At 45.7% G+C, this 17,175-nt stretch overlaps 2 protein-coding genes across 8 annotated transcripts in view; one reads left to right on the top strand and one right to left on the bottom strand.

Moving 5' to 3' along the window:
• Positions 1 to 4,970, top strand: part of Map7d3 (MAP7 domain containing 3) — a 28,247-nt gene extending 23,277 nt beyond the window's left edge. Inside the window, exons 13-16 of the mRNA XM_021153428.1 lie at positions 1,107 to 1,188; positions 1,756 to 1,945; positions 3,169 to 3,548; positions 4,739 to 4,970. Coding sequence (XP_021009087.1) covers positions 1,107 to 1,188; positions 1,756 to 1,945; positions 3,169 to 3,548; positions 4,739 to 4,746 — 660 coding nt within the window. The 3' untranslated portion in view covers positions 4,747 to 4,970. The remainder of the gene's footprint in view (positions 1 to 1,106; positions 1,189 to 1,755; positions 1,946 to 3,168; positions 3,549 to 4,738) is intronic.
• A 4,409-nt stretch (positions 4,971 to 9,379) lies between these two features.
• The window catches only part of Fhl1 (four and a half LIM domains 1), a 60,529-nt gene continuing 52,733 nt past the window's right edge, over positions 9,380 to 17,175 (bottom strand). For 4 of the 7 annotated variants that reach the window (XM_029473371.1, XM_021152964.2, XM_029473370.1 and 1 more), the window contains 6 exons: positions 14,557 to 14,738; positions 13,405 to 13,579; positions 12,677 to 12,846; positions 12,073 to 12,259; positions 11,286 to 11,485; positions 9,383 to 10,880 (listed from right to left, as the gene is read on the bottom strand). In XM_029473371.1, the coding sequence (XP_029329231.1) occupies positions 10,797 to 10,880; positions 11,286 to 11,485; positions 12,073 to 12,259; positions 12,677 to 12,846; positions 13,405 to 13,579; positions 14,557 to 14,712 (972 nt within the window). In that variant the 5' untranslated portion in view covers positions 14,713 to 14,738 and the 3' untranslated portion in view covers positions 9,383 to 10,796. Of the gene's footprint in view, positions 10,881 to 11,285; positions 11,486 to 12,072; positions 12,260 to 12,676; positions 12,847 to 13,404; positions 13,580 to 14,556; positions 14,739 to 17,175 lie in introns of all 7 variants that reach the window. The other 3 variants (XM_029473373.1, XM_021152963.2, XM_029473374.1) reach the window with 3 other exon arrangements.

Raw genomic sequence — 17,175 nt, 5'->3', positions numbered from 1 at the left:
TTGTTGTTGTTGGTTTTTCGAGACAGGGTTTCTCTGTGTAGCCCTGGCTGTCCTGGAACTCACTCTGTAGACCAGGCTGCCCTCAAACTCAGAAATCCGCCTGCCTCTGCCTCCCGAGTGCTAGGATTAAAGGCGTGTACCACCACGCCCGGCTTGAGACTTATTTTTCTCTACATTCTGGGCCATTTACATTTGGTTTCAAGCTGCTCTTTATACCTAGTCCTAGTTATCCCCACCATAAAGATGCATGACGGATGCCTGATAGAAATGTTTCTGAGAAATGTAGCATGTTGTTTTTTGCTACCCCACTTTAAGCTCCAGGTAGACATCGCTGTTACCAGCCCTCACCCAGATTCCCTTGGATCCACGGATAAAACAACAACAACAACAACAACACACACACACACACACACACACTAGTTAATCTTAAAATGCCTTTGCTAACTCAACTGGGAATTCCGAAACCTCCCCTGTCACCCCAGGCATAAGTAGAGTGGCCATTGGCCACTCCAACCAAAAACGCTCATGGTTGGCTTTATCTCCTGTTGTTACTGCCTCCTTCTTCCTCTTCCCCCTCCCCCATTCTCCCTGCATTTTCTTGTGCAGCTCTTAAGTGTCCCACCCTGTCCTCAGTCATTGGCAGCTGGTATCTTTATTGATCGATCAAGAACCAATTGGGGAACAGGACCTTAGCATCAGCACCACTCCATACAGAGAAGTGCTTTGAGACACCACCTCAAACCTCATTCAACTCATTGACCTTTTACGACAACACCTGCTCCCTGCTCTCTTGTTCCTCTTGCTCTTTGCTTACTGTTCCCACCCTGGCTTCACTAGCATTCTAAGCAGAGGATGAATGTGAGGTGAGGGCTGGAGGCCTTGCCTGAATGGTTCAAGAAAACTATTCATTTTTAAGTGTTGCCCTAGCTGAAAAAAATTAGTCACCTGCCTGTCATGAGGCCAGTTAAGGAAATTGATACTTTTTTTTAAACCTTTTATTTGTAATGCCAAAAATTGGACATCAATATAATCTTTTCTTACTTCTTTGAGATTCTAGACCAGAATGATTAAATACATACACTCATAATTTTCTCTGTTAACCATAGGTTTCAGAAATATCTTTTTCATCCGAAGATGAAGCTGATGATGAAGGTGAAAGTGAAGACTCTTTTGAGATATTTCCATCAGGTTTGCTTGTCCCTCATGGTTGCACACATGAGCAAAGGGTGATACTGCCGGGTGATACTGCCAGACGAGGATTGGCTTTACGAAGCCTGCTGAAAATGCAGAGCACAGTGTCTAGAGCCCCCGGCTCTGCTTTTGAATGAGAGGAGAGCTGAAGGCAGTCAGGAGCATGTGAAATGAAACCAGACTCAAAGGCAGAATCAGCTAGATGGGAGATTGGGGTGGGGTGGGGGGTCAAGGGTGGGAAGCAAGGCTGGCCTTTGGCACATCAGCCCTTACTAGCAAAGAAAAGAGGACATTCCTTGAAGATGTGTTCCCTGTCATCAGCAGTGAATTAAGAGCCAGGCAAATGAATGCACATGCTGGGCAGCCCTCAGCTGGCCTGACATGCTGAAGCTGCTCAGGCTAAGGCCGGGGCTCAGGCTGGGCCTCTTTGCCCAGACTAATGCTTGTCTGGCCCTTAAGGTCTCAGGCAGGGACCCCCATCCTATCACACCAGGATCAGAAGTTTTGATTTCTCTTGTCTTTGTGGTTGAAGTTCCAGCTTTCATGATCTTCTCTCCTCTCCAGGAGGAAAAATGTTATCTATGAAACTCAAAAAGTTTCACAAATATGCCAAGACGAAGCCTCAAAAGCTCGTGTTTTTGCAGTCGGGAACTGATGAGGTTGATACCAACAAAAATGTATATTTTAATGGGGACATGAAAGCTGTCAAACAAAAAGACCCCAAATATTCTACGATTCAAGGAAAAGGCTCAAAGTAAGTCTCTTAACACCTTATTCATCCAAATAGATGTGGGGAAAGTATGAATGACATCCTTAGAGTCCTGAACAACATTTATTACTGATTGAGCACTTAGTTTGCATACACCAAATATGCCAGGCACCAGACTTAATGGAAACAAAATAATGCCCACAGCAGCCTCTCTGGGCCAAGATAATTACCCCCTTCTTTTACAGACAATGAAACTGAGATACATGGAGGCCTTAGACATTTGCCAAATTCAAACCCAGATTAATCTGACATCAAATTGTTTGTGTTTGCATAATAAATGTGGGTTCATTTATTTAGTGTATAAAACAGACACTATCTGTCTTTATTTTCACTGCCACTCAGAGATTGATAATCGTATGCTTCTTTCACATATTGGTAAGCAGGCTCTGAGGTTAAGTTGGGAGAGTAGAAATTGGTAGTTGAAAATGAACACTGCCCACATGATAGCCTGAAAGATTATAAAGTTCTGAGGCTCACTAGAGTGTGTGTGTGTGTGTGTGTGTGTGTGTGTGTGTGTGTATGTGTGTATGCTAAGAGGCTAGGTTCTTGTAACAGTAGCAAAGAACTACATTCAACCCTTGCACCAGTTCTCCACTTGCCTCTTACCATCTGTGTCCTTGACTGACTTTAAGAAAGGCACCAGGGAGCTAGAGAGATGGTTCCGTGTGTTTGCACTCAAGTGCAAACATAAGGACCTGAGTTCAAATCCCAGCATCCACACAAAAAGCCAGGTGTGGCTATATACCACCTGCAGCCCCAGTTATGGGACCTGGGAAATAGAGACAGGAGGGTTACTAAGGTTTTCCAGCTGCCAGTTTAGCTTCAGGTTCAATGAGAACTGAGACCTGTTTGAAAGGAATGAGGTAGAAAGTGATAGAGCAGAGCATCAAGTATTCCCCTTCGGCATCTTAGCAGATGTGCATGTGCGCATGTGCACACACACACACACACACACACACACACACACACACACGGTTCCTGGGTTTGGGCATTCTCAGTTCCTTTTGTGCCCTGCTGTCTCCAGGATATGTAGGATGCAATTTGAATGACACTGTGTCTGTGATATACATGGTTCCTCTGGGCCCTTCTCATTGTAGTACGTGGAAAGGTGATTGATTATATCCAAGGCACTTCTCAGAAGTTATATGATAAAGCTCCTCTCATGGTTTTGGAGTAAACAGGATTCTAACTACAATATTTCATTCCAGGTTATCAGCTAAAAAACCACCGAACCACCCAATAAGAAGCAGAAAAACAAAGGAAGGCAGCACTGCCATCCGTCCTACTCAAAGTGCCAGCAGCAATCCCAATCACAAGTGGCTTTATGACAAGGTTATAGACTTTAGTCATACACGTTTTCTAAAGACCACTCTAACAAAGAGCAACAAAGAAAGTCCAGCGGATTCTAAAATAGCTTGCCAAGGTCCTCAGGCACATTTGGACCATAGGAAAAGAACCAACTCTGTTTCCGTCCCTTTAACCAATGTTTGGTCCCACCTCCACATAGCTGGAAGAGCAACTACTCTTGAACATCCCTTTGCTTCTGTCTATTCCAGACTGGCACTTGCAAAAGAGGCAGCAGAGAGTGGTGAGTCTATAGGAATGATCTAGAAAAAGGTTTTCACTAAATTAGATTTGAAAGAATGCATGACTTTATAATTTCTATGCCTTGCATCTCCTGCCACATATAAGATATAAATCCTTTTCAGGATCTGGCTTTCTCTGAGCTGCTCCTCTGGCTGCCAGACAAGTACAGTGGAGGGCAGAGAGCAATCTTTACAATTTACCTTTTATCCTGGATTTCCCAAACCAAAGGGCTGTTGTTTTCTCTTTAAGAGTTTGTCAGCCAGGTGGTGGTGGCACACACCTTTGACCCCAGCACTCAGGAGGCAGAGGCAGGTGGATCTCTGAGTTCAAGTCCATCCTGGTCTACAGATCAAGTTCCAGGACAACTAGGGCTATGTGGAGAAACCCTGCGTCAAACAAAAAGGGATGAAGGAGAGAGAGAGAAAGAGAGAGAGAGAGAGAGACAGAGAGAGAGAGAGAGAGAGAGAGAGAGAGAGAGAGAGAGAGAAAGAGAGAGGAGAGAGAGAAGAGAGAAGAAAAAAGAAAAAAGTTGTCAGGGCTGGGAAAATGTTTGTCAGGCAACCTTTAGGGCCTGAGTTTGATGCCCAGCACCATGTAAAATAAAAAGCCAGGTGTGCCGGGCGTGGCGACGCACGCCTTTGATCCCAGCACTTGGGAGGCAGAGAGAGGCGAATTTCTGAGTTCGAGGACAGCCTGGTCTACAGAGTGAGTTCCAGAACAGCCAGGGAAACACAGAGAAACCCTGTCTTGAAAAATTTTTAAAAAGCAAAAGCAAAAAAAAAAAAAAAAGCCAGGTGTAATCTTAGCACTGGGGAGGCAGAGACAGGAGGATCCCTAAGGTTTGCTGGCCAGCTAGTGTAAGCTGAGTCACCCTAGATTCAGTGAGGCCTTTATTTTTTAAGAAAGTCAAAGAGCCATTTGAAGACACTGGACATCTAACTCTGACCTCCACATTCATCAGGACATAGCATGCGTATCCACCCCTCCCCTCCCCCACAAAACACCTCCTCTTGTCAAAAGCAGTGTGGGCTCTTGGGGCATTGATGAGGTGAGCATTTAGGAAAGAGCACCAGGTGTCAGAATGTACAGAGGTCTTGGTTCAATAGTCAGTCACCCCAAAGGGAGGCCAGGGGTGAATTCCCATGGCATCATAAGCATCTAATCTACCTTTTTTTTTTCTTCCCTGGTTAGATGTGTAAATCCTGTGCGGCCTTGAAGATTGATCATCTTTCACTCTGTATTAAAACTCCCAAGGCAAAGACTCAAAATTGTCTGCTTTTAGACTTGAACCTGGCAAAATAAATACGTGTCCAAAAAGAAATGGAAAACAAACCAAAAAAAAAAAAAAAATCTGACAGTCAGTCACCTTGAGAAAATGTTCTTATCACTAGAGTTTTAAGTAAAAAAAAGGTATCTGTTTTCCTTAAAAACATTTCTGTTGTCTCTTTTTGGGGTTTTCTATCCAAGAGTATGTGGTTCAAGTGATTCTTCAATGAGTGTCTCTATGACAAGGTCTAGTCAAAACCCTGAAATAGTTTTATCCTACTTAATGCTGATACTACTTCAACAACTAGAAACACGATTCGATTGTGTAGAGAACATAAGAAATTGTAAGAGGAGTTTGGGGTGTTCACAAGACTGGTGTCAGAGAGTTCCTAATACACACCAAAGGTTACATAACAGCACACTACTGCCTGTCTCTATGCGCCTTTTATAATTCAGTTCTCATCCCTGTCCTGTGCTGATCCTTCCAAATGCCAGAATCCAAAATATTAGCTGCTTGGAACCATCAATGTCTTTCATGCTTTCATCAGTGTTTTGTCTTGAAGCACACAACGGGGCTTATACACAGCGCGTGTTATGCTGTCGCATCCATAAAGCAGTACTTGGTTGGCTCTTGGCTCATGGCGTATGATTAATTCCCTTAAATATTGTGCACTTGTAGTTTTCTTCTGTCTTGATCCTGAGGCCTGTCCTTCAGTATATACTCAAGCTTGCCTTTTTCTAGGCACTTGTGCCATGTGAAGACACAGACAGTGTTACTCTTCAGTTCCAATGCAGGCACACAATGTATACACATGCACATTCACACATTCCTTGTCTTAACTGACCTTCACTATTAAATCACAAATGGTTTAAAGCAGGGCAATATTCCTTTGGCCATCTATCTTGGAATCGCAAGAGGAGAGAACTAGATTTTCTGATTCTTGGTCCTTGATTATGTATTATGGCAGGATGCATAGGATCTAAAATATATTTTAGATACTGGTTCTTACATGTAGACAGCAAAAATTCAATCGTCCTGAAAGACAAGCTTCTGATGTTTCTCCACATGTTCTGAAACAGGCTTTGTTTTCATTATGATAATAAAAATGCAGTGCTGGTCATATAAAGTGATACCAAGTGTCAAGCAGAGAATGAATACAGGGATCTGGCAAGTCCAACAAACAATAAGATCTTTCTCTACTCATCTAGATGGTGATTATGCAGACTTCCAGGTTTAGAACAGGAAAGTCTGTCTTCAAACCCTTTTCTTTGTTTTGGTTTTTGGTTTTGCTTTTGTCTTTCTGAGACAGGGTTTCTCTGTATAACACTGGCTGTCCTGGAACTCACTCTGTAGACCAGGCTGGACTCGAACTCAGAGATCCCCTTGCCTCTGCCTCCCAAGTGCTGGGGTTAAAGGTGTGTGCCATCATTTATTGCCCAGCAGAAGTTTGGTCTTTATTTCCTGATTGAACTATTATAGCTGAGGCCCATTGTTAAAGTAGGTTTTGGTTTTCCTGTTTTGTCTTTACTATGGTGAAATTCATGTAATAATCTCCCCTCCTCTTCCTCCCCTTCTCTCCCTTGCTGTCCCTTTTCTCTTCTTTCTTTTGTTAAGTCTGAATCTTGCTGTGTTGCCAAGTCTGGTTGTAAACTTATGATTTCCAGCTGCCTTCTGGCTTGTGTAGCTCCTACGTAGCTGTAGGTATAAGCCACAGTCACTTCACCCAGTTAGAAGTCATCATTTTGACCCACATATGTACTATTGAGGCTGGGTGACCATCCACATTGTCTCCTTTCAGAATATTCTCCTTTTAACCCTTCAATTTGGTGTCTTCCTCTGATGAGGAAAACATTATGGAGTGTGTGTGTACATGTATGTGTGTATATACATATATGTGTATATACATACGGAAGGCTAAGATCAGTCTTGTGTGCCATCTCTCAGGAGCCACTCACTTTGTTTTCTGAAACAAGGTCTCTCCCTGAGACCTGAGGTCTACTGATTAGGTTAGTTTGGTTGGGCAGCCAGCCCCAGAGCTATCTCTATCTCCTCCCTGGCACTGTGGTTACAAGCATGAGGCCCCCACATCTCAAGGTTTTAGGTTGGTGCTGGGAATCAAACTTGGGTCTTCATGCTTAAGAGACACTTTACCAACTGAGCTATCTCCCCAACATGTAATTTTTTAAAAACTGCTTTATAAACCTAGGCTGAGTCAGTTAGTATGTTCTTATGTCCACATTTCTTCATGGAATAATTGTGACTACTTATGACCTGAGATGCCCGTCAAAATTTGAGCTTCCACGTAGGAACATGCAGGCTACAGTATGTATGCAGTGGTCAGAGAACAACTTTTGGGAGTCGGTCCTCTCCTTTCAGCTTTACATGGTTCCAAGGATCCGATGGTCAGGTTTGCATTATCATGTGCTTCACCCAGTGAACCATTCCACTGGCCTGAAGTTCTAATCTTAAAATGTGGTTTGTCCAGGCACTGTAGCACCATGCCTGTAATCCCAGCACTCTAGGCGACTCTAGCAGGAATACAGGAAGTTCCACTGAATGAACAAATCAATTCAGTCTGTTACTCGTGCTTCACCTCGGTAAATTTTGCTTTTTTATACAGTTGGCCTCCTTACTTACCCCTAATCTCTGTGAACTAGTGTTTATAAGGCCATGGCAGCCATTCCCCACTGTGGCTCATAGAGTAAGTGGAAGACGCTAATATAGTTTGGTGCTGAGTGAGGGCAGAAGCCTTGCTAACACTGATTGCACATTTCCCTGCTACCAGTTTCCCCACTAAAGCTCTCTTGTGACTGTGCCATATGCACTCATTTTGAAATGAGTCATTCTCATTTTAAGAACGAAGAAACAAGCTTGGTGAATTGTCACCTGCCCAGGATGTGAACCCAGGTAAGCTTGCTTGAGCCCTCACCCTGTTAGCCGTAAGTTATTATGTCCTTGTTTCAGTGATGCTTCTCTGCTGATAGTGTAGTGACTTGATATGTAACCCCATTTCTCCTGAGCTCAGTCATGCAATAAACAGGTGTCTTCTAAAACTAGTGGATATCCTAACGACTTTCCTTACTGCATGTCCATTTCTGTGATAATGCGGTGTCATAATTGACATAGTAATAATATGGCCAAAATGACCTCTCTCCTATGAGCTGTGTAATAAGCTCATAGCAAGCTTGATCTCTCTGAACTTGTGCTATTCTTATCTGGAAAGTGGGCCCAGCATTTGTTGTGAGATTAGACCCGGTGTGTAGGACCTGTTTGCTTCTGAAGACAGTGTTAGGGGCAAGCAACTGCAGAGACAGATGCCTGGTGGATCTGTTTCTTGGGGATGGAAGGGTATTACGTTGCAGACTGTGGACCAAGTGGAAGAGATGGGTTTGGGGATTTTAGGCAGTGTAGCTTTTCTTTCTTACTTTTTTTTTTTTTAATTACATTTTTTATTTATGAGTACGCACCAGAAGAGGGCGCCAGATCCCATTACAGATGGTTGTGAGCCACCATGTGGTTGCAGGGAATTGAACTCAGGACTTTTGAAAGAGCATCCAGTGCTCTTAACTGCTAAGCCATCTCTCCAGCCCCCAGTGTAGCTTTTCTTTGGCTGCTGTGGTGCAGAGGCACGGTCTCAGAAACCTGCATACGTGCTCTTCACTGGTTTAAAGGTGTTTCCACAAGTAATTTCTCTAAAAAGAGACACACCAGAGGGGATGGTCCACATTCTCAATTGTCAGCACAACAACAACAACAACAACAAGGCTTGAGGTGGATTCTGACAAGTTTCAACTCTTGTCTCAGATGGGCTATGCTTCGGCTGAACAGGAGACCACTCTGACCCCATTATTTCTCAAGATTCTGACATCCACTAAAAAGAACATTTTTAAAAAATTTGCCAGGGGATTGTGGTAGCCTAGCGCTTTGCCACCCCCACAACCCACCTTTAACTGAAATGTAGCTTAGCAAAGTGCCCGAGGCCTTTGGAAGGTCCTGTGGGAGGAAGGGCTGGGCACAGAAAGTGAGCACAGCAGGCACCCATTGCCAGTGGCTCCCTGGTCCCTCTTAACCCCTGGGGCAGAGAAAGTGTGTGGGTAAGAATATGAGCTGCAGGTGTTCTGACTGTGTGGGTTGCACATTATCTCAGGCCAGCCTGCTCTTCCCTGTCTCTCAACATAAGACTTGGGCTCAAAGCACAAGCCAGGTCAAGGTAGGGAGGACGGGGTGATGATACAACACAGGGGTCCTGGGCTCCAGAGAGCCAACGGGAACGGAATAGAGGGAAGAAGAATCATAATTCCTCCTCAAGCGGCCCTATTTGGGATTCCCTTCCTGCCCATCCTGCTCAAGCAAGAATTGTCAGTTCTTGCCTTTTGTAGGACATGGGAATCCAGGAAACACCCTGAAGCGGTTTTTGTTTTGAAAACTGGACCAGAGTGGTCCTACAGCTTTGTACATTGCAATGAACTATTTCCTTGAAGTCAGGAGCAAGGTCCCCAAGTTTCTGGCGTAGTAGTCTATTACATTCTCATGCTTCCTTGGGCAGAATAAAAAGACAGGAGGCGTGCTCTTTCTATGCTGCTTTATTTTTTGTAAGGATACAATCAAACAGTAGATGGAAACAGCTAATGACAAATATGGAAATGAGGTGTTGGCATCTACAACCACTCCTACAGTAATATATGAGTGTGTGTTTTCATTACATCTTTACTTTGATATTGGCTCGTTATATATGTAATAAAATGAAGAGTACGGTTAAGGAGGCAATCCTGCGTTTCAGAGAAGGAGGTGAAAACCCAGTCCTGCCTGTGAAGGATGACGACCACCTCCGACAGCCCCAGAGCTCTAACTACACTCTGGAGGGAAAGTTCTACAAATCACAAGCAAAGGGACTTTGCACTCTTCCTGGATGCAGACAAAGAGCAGACAACGGTTATGTTACAAGGACTTCACCTTGTCCCTACTTTGATGATAGCCCTGTGCCTGCTCAGCTGCGGCTCTAGAGTTTTTGTCATGTCTACAGGATGAATCTCAAAACTGCAGGAACGTTTGAGGAGGCTCAAATATTGTCATGCAAGTTTCCAAACCCATAAACTATTTTACTACTCATTAAAACAAAATTTAAAAAAAAAATTAAAAAGGACAGGAGAGTTAGTCTTGTTAAGCTTCCGAAGTAGTCACTGTGGTGAGTTTGTTCTGAAACAGGCTCGTTTTCTCAGATCTGCTTAGATGCTTCAAATCACCTGTGTGTTCCATGCTTTAAAGTAGGAACGCTCAGAGAACACGCCACGTAAGGGAGTCAAACGTTAGTATGGGGCAAAAGTCACTTGAGAATTACAACAAAGTTCAAAATGTTAATTCTCTGGAAATCTGTGTTAGTCGTGTGAAAGCACAAAAGAACAGAAGGAAGGTCAGAGTTTTGATAAGGAAGTTAAACCATGCATTCTGGCAAGTTCTTAACTGCCCAGAGAAGGCGAGAAGGGAGTTGGAGCAGCCGCTGCAACTCTTACACTGCAGTCACGTGACCGCACAGCGCATCCAGACTGAGCCCCAAAGGTATCTCAGTGGGAGCTTTATCGCCTATGCTTCTCGCTTACATCGTGAAGTGGCTACATGGTTAGCACTTTTCTGCTCTATGAGAAACATGCAGAAGAGTCAGTTTAAGGTTTTGTTTTTTCATTGCAGCAACAGAGAAATTATTTTTGCTGCAAGATTGCTCTTTGCTAAATCCTAATATGATCACTGTGTCCTTGGTTGATTAATACTGTAAAATGGGAGAAAAAACGGAAAGAGCAACTTTAAAGAGGTGAAAGCCCACTCTTGCCCTATGGATGGTGCAGAGGGAGGGAGGGAGCAAAGGACACAAAGAATGGTTCCAATGCCATTTTACAGGACAGGAGCCCCTGTCAAGTTACAGCTTTTTGGCACAGTCAGGGCAATACACCTGCTCATTATGAAATACAAAGCGCTTGTTGGCCAGATTCACGGAGCATTTTTTGCAGTGGAAGCAGTAGTCGTGCCAGGATTGTCCTTCATAGGCCACCACACTGGAGCCTTTACCAAACCCTGTGGGAAAACACAAGAAAACAGAGAGACAGCTGAATGAAGACCGATGAGGAAGCTAGGAGTCAGAGATAAAATGACAACTTGCCCGTTCATAGAGCCGACAGGCACACAGTCAGTGTCTGCCGGGCTCTCTGCTCCCCTCTACTCGACCGCGCATTGTCCCCCGCGCCGCCACTGTCCCCCGCGCCGCCGCAACCCTTCTATGGCTGTCAAGGACCTGAAAAGATGCCAGAGCTCAGCTAATGGCTTCCTTGATTTAAAGAACCCCTGTTCCCATACCACCACCACTATAGCTCTGTGACGAACACCGACCTCCCAGCATAACAAGTCTTTATAAGTCAGGGCCATGACATCAAAGTGGCCACCAGGAGGCAACCTTGGGCTGTTTGTAGGGTGTACACTTACCGGGCCTCGAGGAGCTGCTAAGCTTCGATTTTTTCTATAAAGAACCACCACCCACGAGGGACAAGTCCTCTCTCCACCCGGATGCCTGCCCCGGAGGTTGGCGCTGGGAAACAGGGTGAGAGGCAAGCGTTTCCCGTGGCACACTGGGGACTTCCTAGCTTTAGAGACTGGGTGGCTCACTCTTGACACAGTCCTTTTCCCTGAGGATGGCAAAAGTCTTCTCAAATGTACATTTCAAGGCTCCCCAGGGAGATGGGAAAATTGGGAAAGGGCTCAGGGCACGTGGATCGCGGCCGCAAGATGAGGAATGAAGTGATTAGCTTTGCTTCTGATCACAAGAAGATTAAAATGAAATAAAAACGACCCTGCTAGCAGACCCCTCTGCTCTAGCCTTCCATTATGGGGTGGTATAAAGCCAGGTTATAGCTTTCCAGCCTCCCTAAACCCTCCCCATTCCCTCTTAAAACACCCATCCCCCCACTAGCTCCCCCCACCTGTTTCCTCTTGCCCCACACCCTTCACCCCTGTGCACTGCCTTGATTTCAGGCTTGTGAACTCCTGGCATGGTTAGTTGGTCAACAGTAGTAAGGAAGTGCTCTGCATTGCAAGGGTTAACCTGGCCTGGGAGACAATCCAAACTATTTGGAGAGGCCTTTAGGGCCACAATGGTAGGGGTAGGACATTGTCTAAGGGCCTTTTGTGGATGGAACCGACGCCAGGAAAATGAGAGATGGTTACCATGCGCAAAATCTAGCCTGGCAGACTTAGCAAGGACTCTTTAGCCTACCAGTGATGGGGTTCTTGCATCCAGCACACTTCTTGGCCACAAAGTTCTTGTAGCAATCCACGCAGTAATACTGGTCCTCCACAGCGGTGAAACGCTGCCCAGCCAGCTTCTTAGAGCAGGTAACACACACAAAGCACTCGGCATGCCAGGGCTGATCCTGGTAAGTGATTCCTCCAGATGTGATGGCCTAGACCAGGGAGTGTAGCACCGGGATTCAGATTCAACAACCAGGCACTGTGCTGGATGCTTCGGGATACAGTATCTCATTTCATTACCACTACAGCCATGGGAGGAAGGTGCTATTATTATCCCCAATTTACAGATGAGGAGGCCAAGGCCTAGACAAGGTGCGCCTCTTTGGAAAGGAATAAAGTGGAAGCCACAGGCCTCCAGAGCCAGGGCTGCCGCCTCAGAATAGAGAGACACAGACAATCAGCTGTGGCACTGCTTTCTAAGCCTCGGCTCCTCGTCTGTAAAATGGGCACAATAATTCCTACGTCACAGGGCTATCATGAAGATGGAATGAGATAATGTGTGTGCAAGTGCTCTGCAAACTGCCAACCTCCAGGGAAACAGCACTTGATGCAAACCTACCACAACATACCTTGTTGCACTTCACGCAATGCTTGGCGAACTTGGTCTCATGGCAAGTCACACAGTAGAAGTCCTCCCCTTTCGGGAAGAAGCTTCCGGTCCCAATGACTTGCTTGCAGTTGCTGCAGGTGAAGCAGTCTTTATGCCAGACGGTGCCCTTGTACTCCACATTCTGGTCTCCTGCAGGGGGAAACAATGTGATAGCCCCACGGCCAGGCTCTGCAGGGGGCTGCATCCACTCAACTCCCCAGTCCACCCCCAGAGGTGAGGGGATGCAGGGCCCTGCAGTTAGTGGCCTCATCCTATCTGAGTGCTACTTGCAGTCATGCCAACCCCGGGTTCTGTCACAGGTGGGGATCCTGGCAGGACCATTTAGGAGAGGTACCTGAAGCCCCACGCCCCACTTCCACCATTGCAATGACTTAATAAGTTTCACTACGGGTCTGCCTAACCCAAAAACGCCTGAGGAAGAAGCATGCATGGATCACTTACTACGCCCAAAGGAGGAAATGCTACATACTTCTCACTTCATTCTCTTGCCACAGACTGTTCTCTCCAGTGCTCGTTAGTCTCCGAGTGTGTGCGTGTGTGCGAGCATATATATGTACGCATACATACACGTATGTATATGTGTACATATATATGCTAAAATCTCAAAGCAGCTCACAGCAAAGTTAACCCCACCATGACAAGCAAGCACACAGCATGTCTGCCTTCAGGGTGGGAGGGGGCCAGTACCTGCCACAATGGCCTTGAAGCACCCTTTGCACCTGGGGGAGTCCTCCCGAGTAGCGCACTTGTTGCACAGGATCTTGCCATCCTTGGACACAAAGGTCTCACTGGCCAAGGGGTGAAGGCACTTGGCACAGCGGAAGCAGGTGTCGTGCCAGTAGCGATTCTTATAATGCACCTCCTGGACATCAAGCAGAGCAGGGTGGCCACTGTGAGGGGCACTGGGGCCAGTGGCAGTAGCCTTACCATCAGAGACCAGGTTCTCCAGGGCCAGGTAACTACTCACGCCAATGTCAGCCCCCTCCATGTGTGGATGCCCTGTGCTGAGTGCTTTTAGGAGTAACAGGAAGAGTAGTACTGGAGTGAAGACGAAAGCCTCACAGTTCCCAAAGTACATAAGAGGAGGGGGGGGGAGAGCCCCCAGCACAAGCCTGAAATCCAAAAGGCTCCGGAATCTCAAGCGGTTTAAGGGTTAACAGACAGATCTCACAAGGAGAAAAGGACACATCTGATCTCGTGGGCCAGGTCATAGTCATAGTGTCAAAGCACAACACACAGTTTATTCTGTGTCCCTGGGAAAAATAAGACCCTTCCAGTCCAGTCAGCTACAGCGCAGAAATGCCATTCCACAGACGGTTAAAGGGAAAGGAGGCCAGAGGCTGTGAACTTGAGAGAAAGCATGCGGGAACTGGGGGATGCCCAAATCAGGGTGGAGGGAGAAAAGGGAAAGGGGAAAACGATAGAATTATATTTAATTTGAAAGACAAAAACTCTATATAAAATCACCTTCAGGCTATGTATATATGAGATGTAAATGAATTTTGTGTTTAGACTTGAGTATCATTTTAGTACCCTTCATTAAATATGTAGAAGTATTATAAAATAAGAAATCCAAAATTAAAGACTTCTATTGCTAAGCTTTTCGGCTAAAGGCCATTAAACCTATACTATGAAAGAGCTGGCAGTGCCTTAGCAGGCCGTCGAGTCCAAGGTCCATATTATAGATTTTTTTAAGCTAGGGACATCAGAAGCACCTGCCTCAAGTACTTAAGGCTGCTGTGATGAGAATTCAAAATGGCAGCGTTGCTGGCAAGGCTGCAGGAATACACCTGAAGCCCACCCAGCCGGTCCCGTTTCCCCATCAGCAACAACAGTTACCTTGGCATCAGCGCTTATGGGTTTGCGGCATTCCACGCAGGTGTTGGCGCAGAACTTGTCAAAGCACTTCAGGCAGCAGTGACGGCCATCCTTCTGCACGTACTTCTTCCCCTGCAAGGGGTCCCTGCAGTAGTGACAGTCGAACTTCTCCGACATGGTGCCCACCTTATAGCTGGAGGGACCTGTAGGGGCGAGCAAGCAGGACAAATGAGTAAGGGAAACACAAGGATATTCTGCCATAGACAGCCCTGGTGGTCCCAGGGCACTGCTGTCAAGTAGCCAGGAAAACCCTGAGTCCTCAGGGTCCAGCTTCCATTTAAGCCTGGCTAATTACCAAGTGTCACAGCAACAGATACTTCACTATGGCTCCCAGGAAGAAAAGGCCTCTGATTTGAACTCTAAGTATCACATGTAAAGGGGCCAGTAACTCCCTAGGGACATGTCAGAAATCATGCTGCTGACTCAGAGGACAAGTGGGCCAGACCTTAGGCTAAGGTCACCACACAGAGGGATTCTGGGAGATTCATCCAGGGTTGAAAAATAACCAAGAATGGAAAGGGGAATGGGAGGGTAAGGTGGAACAGGAAAAAAAGAAGACTATTGGGCAGGGCAGGTGTACTGTATGCATCATAGCACTGGTCTATGCCATGTCCTACTGCCTTGCACCGACACTTCAAAAGAATGGGGCACAGCAGGGGCCCACTACACAGCCAGCCAGAAGCCTCCCTGCCAGCTTTGACCCCATATTCTGTCACCTTTTAGGGTGGGGGCAAATATGTTCGGGTGGTCTCCCTTCCTGTCTATACAGTTCTAGTTATCTGAACAGAAATTTAACAGCTAAGTCATTGCCCCCAGGAACCCATGCAGCCCTCATGAACTTGTTTCAAATGTGTAAGTGGACAGAAGCAGCTTCAGTCCTTGAAAAGAGCCCAGACAGTTTTGTCCCAGATATTTTCTTGGTGGCTGAAGTTTGGCCAACAGGCTCATTCTGCAATTATGAAGGATTTGTCACAGTGAAGTACAGTTTCGTGACACATCAAAATCAAATCTCTCTCAGGTCCAGACAGTGAGGGCTGGCCTAGCTATGCAAGTATTACCTTTTGGCATATCTGCTGCTCTAAACAGCAAAAAAAAGTTTTAAGTATAATCTGGAAACCTGACTTTTGCAAAGGGCTAAAGTCGTCATTCCAAGAACCTCCTCCGTCCATTCCCTTCATATGATCAAACCCCCTTCGCTCCCCACCAGCATCCCAGCTGTGGCCCCAGACAGCCGTAAGTAACGAGCCTACAGAATCCCACAGCCCTGCTAAGGTCTTCTGCTGCCAGTCCCTTTGCCAAACCATTTTTTTTTTCCTAGAGAATCCTGCCACCAGGAAGGGTTTCCATTAGTTCCCAATTTCTTCACACATATGCTAATTTTTCTTCTCCCATTAGAAAAGGAATTTGCATAAGTAAATAGACAGCAATTATTTAATTTGTGTTAGAAACACAAGAACTGAAACCATTTGAACTGAAACTATTCATCCTGCATGTACTTTAGAGAAAGAATGGGGAGAGAAATGAGCAGTTGCCTGTACTCACCGCAGCTCTTCCACCAACTGAATGGCCCCAAACTCCTGCTTTGGGTTCTATTCCCAGGTTTTTTTTTTTTTTAAATGCAACCACATGTCCAAGTTGTTTGGATTCTGCTGCCATAGGCAACCAAATAGCAGAGTGAGCTAAGGAAACCACACCCTTTGTCTGGGAACGCGCTTGGGCTGAGGCTGGTGAACTCTCACTTGGACTGTCAGTCTCTTATGCCAGTCTCTCTCCGCAAGGGAAACTGGGGCCATGGAACAAACACAATGTCCACTGACACATCCACTACCCAGGCCCCTCATGTCAGAGAAGTGACACAAGAAGTAAATGAGGGACATTTTTGTATAACGACCTTTGCTTGGCACAGTTGTATCACTGTCAAGTCAATAGGGAAAATGAGAGACTTGCTCTTGCTTGGGCTTTTCTCTAAAAACCCCAGCCATGTTCCCTTGTGTATAGAGGTAGACACAAACTACACACACACAAGGAAGCCCAGTCAATTTTCTTGAGTTACCAAGTTACTTTGAGGCATCTGTTCCAACTTCTTGTGGCCTACGGCACAAGTACCCATGGCCATGACTGCCTGTGGGAAACCCCTTTCCATCTGTTTGAACTGGTCTCTCCTATTTGTTTTCTTCTGCCATGTGGAAATTGTACAATGGTTGTGTACATCAACAAAGATGGGCTTTCTTTCTAAGGCCTCATTTGAAAACCCAACTGATTCTTTAGATGCCAGCCAGGTAGGGGCCAGGTCAGTCCGGTGGTACAGACCTGTAATCCCTGCTCCTCAGGGGAATTATACAGAAGGATCGAGGTTCAAGGCCTATCTGCTCTACAGAGGGAATTCAAAGCTGGCCTTTGCAACTGAATCAAACCGCCACCTCATGATTTTTTTTTCTAAGTTTTAAAAGGTTGAGGATAAAAAGGCAGGATCTCTGTTTAACATGCATGAGTCCCTGGTTTTAATCCTTTAATCTTTTAAACCATAAACTAAATAAAACAAAAGACTAAGTACAAGGAACTCAAATGATCAGCGGCTCT

Source organism: Mus caroli, chromosome X (genome assembly GCF_900094665.2).
Source record: "Mus caroli chromosome X, CAROLI_EIJ_v1.1, whole genome shotgun sequence".
Taxonomy (NCBI): Eukaryota; Metazoa; Chordata; class Mammalia; order Rodentia; family Muridae; genus Mus; species Mus caroli.
This window is presented reverse-complemented; position numbering and strand designations above follow the sequence as displayed.